General features: G+C 33.2%; 1 protein-coding gene across 1 annotated transcript; it reads left to right on the forward strand.

Annotated features, from left to right (window-relative positions):
- Window positions 1-858: 858 nt before the first annotated feature.
- LOC114273011 (uncharacterized) lies at window positions 859-2,652 on the forward strand. The gene is made up of 2 exons (XM_082890035.1): window positions 859-1,234; window positions 1,946-2,652. The coding sequence occupies exons 1-2, from the start codon at window positions 859-861 to the stop codon at window positions 2,650-2,652; spliced, it is 1,083 nt and encodes a 360-aa protein (XP_082746161.1).
- The last annotated feature ends 4,019 nt before the right edge of the window (window positions 2,653-6,671 follow it).

The following is a 6,671-nucleotide window of genomic DNA, read 5'->3' on the forward strand; positions in this document are numbered from 1 at the left end:
TTTTGCTTGTAGAGCATTACACAATGTGATTTGTTTTTGTTGAAGATTATTACACAGGTAAAAGATAAGATGTAATTCTCTTAAGTTTCAAGTAACTAGATGATAATTCTCTCAAGTTTCAAGCAACTAGCAAATAAGTTTAGGGTTTATTTAAGAATTTGGATTTTTAGTAACTTTTTAATTTTTTACGAAAAAATATGTAATAGAGCAAAGAGATTCAATTGGAAAAATGTTATATGATATGCTAATGGGTGATGTGACATAATTTTAGAGATTTTGAATCTTTATAATTTGTATAATAGGTGGGGTCATAACTTTGAAATAATAATGTTATAACATATGTTGGTACATTAATTGATATACCAATTAATACAGGTAGTATCACTGAGTTAGTTGACTTTTTGTAGTATTTTTTTTGACTCTCGATCAATTTAACTATTCCCAAACAAGGCTTTAGTGAGGAGTTAAATAGCCCCTTCTAAATAAACGAGCCTATATTGACCCTTGGGCTGTCATCTTCCAACCCATCAACAAATTCCAATAATTTTCCACAACCCATGTATTTAGCTTCTTCTATCTCTGTTTATTGGTAATATATATTAATGAATAATACTATATGTACTAATTAATGTACTAATTAGTATACTAACAGATGATATAACATAATTTAAAAGGTTTTAGATATTTGTAATTTGTATAATAGGTAGGGTCAGTAATAATGACATAACATAGTTGGAACACTAGTGTATACATTAATTGATACATGTAGCACCACCAATATATTAATAGAGAAAGACACATCTGAATCCAACCCAATTCAAATTTACAAAATCCACTTTTTGAATTGTTGTGATCACAATGGCTGCCAATCCAAATGCCACAGTTTCTCTGAGAATTCTGGTAGATGAAGACAAGAAGAGAGTAGTTTGTGCAGAAACCAGTAACGATTTCATCGACATACTCTTTGGTTTCCTGACATTACCAATGGGCACCATTGTCCGACTCATTCGCAAGCATCGATCAGAGCTTGGCTGCATCAGCAACTTGTACCAAAGCATTGAAAATCTTAACACATCCAATTTCTGGACCAATGCTTGCAAAGACATGTTGCTCTATCCAAGAACTCCATTAGAAGCATTTTGCAAGAACTTGAAAGTGAATGTCAATGACACAAAGACCACCAAGTACTTCACTTGTTCTGATTTATCATGCATTTTGAAGAAGAGATTGTTGAGTAATTATGTAAATGCAAAATGTAGATGTGGGAAGTTGATGAACAGAAAAATTGTATGTGTGTAATGCTAATAATGCAAATGCAATGGAAGAAGATAGAGATGGTGATGGGCTGTTTGTGCAGGGATCATCAACTTATATTGTTAGTGATGATCTCAGAGTAATGGCTAGCACACCTGGGCTCTTGTTGAATTGCTTGGCAATCTTGGCATCAAAAGTGTAAATCGTCTCAAGGAAAGGGTTGTGATGGTTGGATCAGTGGAGGTAATTCCTAACATAATTATAACCTTCATATATCTATGTCTACAATGCTACAAATTTATAAAGGTGTTGAGAATTTAAAATATTTATATTGAATTAATTATCAGTTTTTTGCATTATGTCAATGTAGTCTAATTAATGTAATTCAACTGATAACATTTATATAGAAATTGGCTAAAATTATGGGTCAAAATGATTTATTCACTCTTCTCAAAGTAATCGAGGGTGTCCAATTTGAAATGGTTTTGAATGGATCATTTCTTAATAAATAGTATGAGTTGGACTAAATTGGCAAAATGTAAAAACAAAAATTAAGGGACAATATTGATACTATTGGAGCTAACCAGAACTATTAGCATATATTTTTCTATTTGTATATAAACGCATATTTTTGCTACTGTTGGTCCTAATTACTATATGCTTTTCTTTGCTTTTTTATTTTTATGTTAAGATTTTGAATCTGCTCAAGCAATCTTTGGTTTCCAAGTCCCCTTTGACGGATCGATTTTTGCCAAATCAAAGATTAATCTACAAGGGCATATCACTCGAGCCAAGAAATCATCAATTACTGTCTTACAACATAGCTGGAAAAAAAAAGCAACCATTGCAGCTATGAGAGTGAAGATTTTGGTAAGAAAGTCTGATGGAAAGGCATTGTGTGCCGAGGCCATGGAAGATTTTGTTGATCTTCTCTTCAGCTTCCTCACAATTCCACTAGCAAATGTAGTTAATTGTTTGGGTGGGGATTCTTCATTGGGATGCATAGATAACTTGTACAACAGCGTACAACATTTGGAGGGTAAGTGGTTTGTGACATGTAGAGTAACATGGAGCCTTGTTGAACCTCGCTTGAATTGCCTATTACTCAACCCTAGGCTTGCTCTGAAATTCAGTTGCTCTAGCCAACTATTTGAACTTGAGGAAAGAAGTCCAAGTTATTATTGTTACAATGAAGAAACAAAAAATGGCTATGTTTGTTCTTTGACATTTTTCCCTTGTCCCTCTTGCAAGCCTTTAACCTTAATTGACCTGAAATGCCCTAGATTGGAAACAAGGTTCAGTGAATTTGTGAAAAGACCGGCTGCATTCTTAGTATCTAATGATTTGGTAGTGATTCCATCGTCTGGTACAACTTCAAGCATCTCTTATCTAAAGTAGTTGGATGTTTCAATTCATGATGTTGAGGAGCAAGTGATAAAAATCGACAAGCACAAGGTTAGTTGTAGTTGTTGAACTCATTAAAACCACGAATTTTGTGAGGAAATGAAAAATAAATAAATAAAATGGTTGTAAGAGTCTTAATTTGATTTATGTAGGCATTGAACTTGTTGAAGGCATCTTTGATCACTACAACAGTTTTAACAAGTGTTCTCAACAACCTTGTCGTCACAAAGAAGCCTAAGCAAAAACCTTATCATTTTCATGGGACAACCTAAGGCATTAGGTGAATTGCAATGTTAGTGTTTGAATTTTTCACATTTTGATCACAATGGATTGTCTTATTTTGGTGTTAAAGTCAACTTGTAACTTGAATCATTTCTAATTATTGTCATCTATATGTTTCTAGTTTAGAATTTTAATATCTAATCTGGCTTATTTGGTTTGCAGAGAAGAGGAATTGGCACATTGCATGACAGAATTTGTAGGGGTAGCCAAGTGCCATGAATTTTAATTATGCCATTTCTTGTGAAACTTATTGATTAATGATAGACCTATCTTATCCTATGTGCTCGGATTTTATTATCGTTACAAATGAAAATTTCTTTTATTTTTTATCTACTATATATATCCATGTTGTTTGTTGCCCAAATTAATAGTAATATGTATAAATGGAATGAAATGAAAAGAAAACAGAGGAAATATCATTTTGCCCCTCAAATTATCACGCGTTTTTCATGTTGACCCCCATATTTCGATTTATTTTAATTTAGTACTTGAACTTTCCGCAAATTGATCAATTAGACCCATGTCGTCACCTTTTTTCTACAATTGGACAGAATGTGCTGACGTGGCATTTAAAATTTCATTTTAACTCCCAAACTATACCTTAAAAATCAATTTACCTCCTAAATTAAAAATCAATTTGGCCCCCAAACTACAATTTAAAAATCAATTTGCTCCCCACATCGGCACATTCCGTCCAATTGTGGACGGAAGGTGACGACAGGAGTTTAATTGATTAATTTGTGAAAAGTTCAGGTACAAAATTCAAATAAATTGAAGTATTGGGATCAACATGAAAAATGCGTAATAGTTTGGGGAGAAAAATGATATTTCCTCAAGAAAATGAGAGAAACATTTTTCTCTTAAAACTCACTTATTATATGTCTCAAAAAGTAGAGCGATGTTCAGGGAAAAAAATAATTAAGTTAGCAGTTGTGTTACACTTATTAATTGATATATCTATCAATTAGTGTATCAATATATATTTTGAGATTGTCACTTTAAATTACAAAGACCTAAAGCTTTTAGAATGATGTCATTTCATCTGTTAATACACTAATTAATATACTAATTTGGTGCATATTGCTTTATTCTTAAGTTAATGTCGGCTTTTGATGATACCAAAATTGTTCATTGAAATATCAAATAAATTAAAGGGTGAAGTACTAGTAAATCTTAAATAGTGATTTTATGAACTGTTTGGTTCTCTTTTTTTTTTTATGGATCCAAAGGTTCTATTATAGTGTGAATTACATAAAAGGGTCAAGTATAACCGCGAGTGTGTTATGTATTGAGGGACAATTATGAGTTTTCTAATAATTTTAAAATAACTAAACGTAATACTTCAAAAAAAAACTAGTTAGTTTACTTTCCTAAATGTAATACTCCAAAAACACAACAATCCAACGTAACATATTAAAAAAATTCTTAGCATAGTTTTCTTAAACGTAATAACATAACATTCTAAAAAAACTACTTACACTACAACAAATAAGAATTTTAAAGACTAAATTTTTTGGTCTCTAAAAGTGAAAATGTTGTTTCAAAAGATATTTAAGAATCAATTTCTATTGTTGTGAAGATAATTGCTAAAAAGTCGTCCCGAAAAGTTAAAAACAAGGCTTTCAGTGATAAAACTTTTAAAATGTCACTAATAAAAATAGATTTTTAGGGACAAAATAATTTCGCCTAAAAATAGTTAATTTTTTTAGATAAAAAAAATTGGTCCCAAAAAGATAATAATTCATCACTAATGTCTAATTTTTTTGCTAAAAAAATAATGACGACACTTTTCGTAACAAAAATATTTTGTCCTTAAAAAATAATTGTCCATAAATTTTGGCCTTTAAAACCTTAATTTTTTTGTAGTGTTAGTATACTTTTTACAAACGTTACTCTAATTAATGTAACACCCAGAAACTCCTTAATGTTCTTTTCTCAAACGTTATTCTCCAATCAATGTAATATACAAAAATTTCTTAGTGTGTTTTTTTCAAACGTAATATTCGAATGTAATACAAAAAAAAATTCCTTTGTGTATTTTTTTCAAACGTAACAACATAACATTATAAAAAAACTCCTTAATATATTTTTTCAAAATGTAACACTCCAATCAATATAACACACAAAAGTTTCTTAGTGTATTTTTTTTCTAAACATAACACTCTAATGTAACATTCGAATATAACACCAAAAAAGCAAACTAACAAAAATGTTAATTTTTACACTCGACAACTAATACTTGAGTCACCAATCTCTCCAAAAAGAATATTTCATATCTCACATTTCTATTCTCACCCCAAAAATGAATTAGAAAATTAAAAAAATAAATCACAAAAGGGTATTCATTTAAATTCAAATATCACAAAATCAAATAAATATAACTTTCCAAAATATAAAGGACTAATTGATTCATAAAAAAATTTTTAGAACTAAATGGATTAACATTCTCCGTAGGATTTATAAATAAATTTTCTTAAATTAAAAGAATTTAACATAATACAAGATTATTTTGATAAATTAGAAAAAAACAAATATGGTTGTTTTTTGTCGCGAAAACTCAGATCTCTCCGTTGCATATGACTTTGCTTTGACTTTGTAGGAGAGGGTTCAAGAAAGGAGTTGCAAAATTCGAAGATCTTCGAAGATCCTTGAAGAATAACTTCGAATTCTCTAGAATATAATAAGAGGCTTAGATTCTTCAATAATCTCAACTTAGGAACACAACAACAAAGGAGATGATGGAGATAAGAGATTGGGTGAAGAAGAAGGCAAAATGGCTAGAGAATAGAATAATGGCAAGGCTCTCCCAGGGATCTCCCACTTTCACTCTCAAGGTTGATAATGGAGAAGGGAAATTAGTTCTTTCCCAAGAGTTAAAAATCTCCAAAATCCATTCCTTGTAAAGCTATGGGTGGGTGCTATTTATAGGCACCTCATGATGTAGGATGGAGCCCATGTGCAAGGCACATGGGGGATATTCTCTCTAACCACCTTGTCCGAGGAGGTGACCTCTCCGAGGAGGTGACTTCTCCGAGGATGAGAAAACCCCGAAGAGGAGATCAATCCCTTGGCGAACCCTTCTTCTTAGCCACACCTAACCAATGATCCTCAATCATCCCAAAGGGTCAGGGGTAGTCCCAGAGGACGTCCTGCCGCAAAATATTGCCGAGTCTCATGGACCCCCCGAGGTCGTGCCACCTCGACCCGGGTATAGGCTAGTTTAACCGAAGAGTGAATTTATCTCCACTCACCGTCCTCGGGATCGGGTCCTTTGTTCGAACTCCATTACGCCCATGGTTCTGGTGCGTAGATCCCGGAAAGCTCCGAGCCCGCAAGTGTTCTGGGACTCATTAACGGAGCGACTTCTAGATTGCGTTTGAATCCGTTCGAAGCCAGGTGTTTCGGATCTCTAGATTCGTGGATCCGAATCCTTTCGAGTCCGAGTGCCTCGGATCTCTAGGCTTGCCTAATACCCTTTCGAGTCCGGGCCTGAGTAAGTCTCTAGGTTCGTGGATCCGAACCCTTTCGAGGCTTAGAGCGATTCAATCCGTTTGATGGCGATAAATCTGGGCCCACCGATTCTTGGACTTGCGATAAATTCGGGCCCACTAATCTTGGGCTATTGGGCCTAAATAATTTAGTGGGCTCAAATTAGCCCCTCTAACATTTGCCCCTTGCGTGTATGAGAAATTTTAAATTTCTCAGACATGCATACTGTCATTTCTTCGACC

The sequence above is a fragment of the Camellia sinensis genome, chromosome 10 (assembly GCF_055761805.1).
Source record: "Camellia sinensis isolate YWXY chromosome 10, ASM5576180v1, whole genome shotgun sequence".
In the NCBI taxonomy this organism is placed as follows: Eukaryota; Viridiplantae; Streptophyta; class Magnoliopsida; order Ericales; family Theaceae; genus Camellia; species Camellia sinensis.

Excerpts from the sequence above, each read along its gene's own strand:
- LOC114273011 (XM_082890035.1), top strand. The coding sequence starts at position 859 with ATGGCTGCCAATCCAAATGCCACAGTTTCTCTGAGAATTCTGGTAGAT. Across the intron at positions 1,235-1,945 it reads TTTGAAGAAGAGATTGTTGA|ATTTTGAATCTGCTCAAGCA; the intron begins GTAATTATGTAA and ends TTTTATGTTAAG.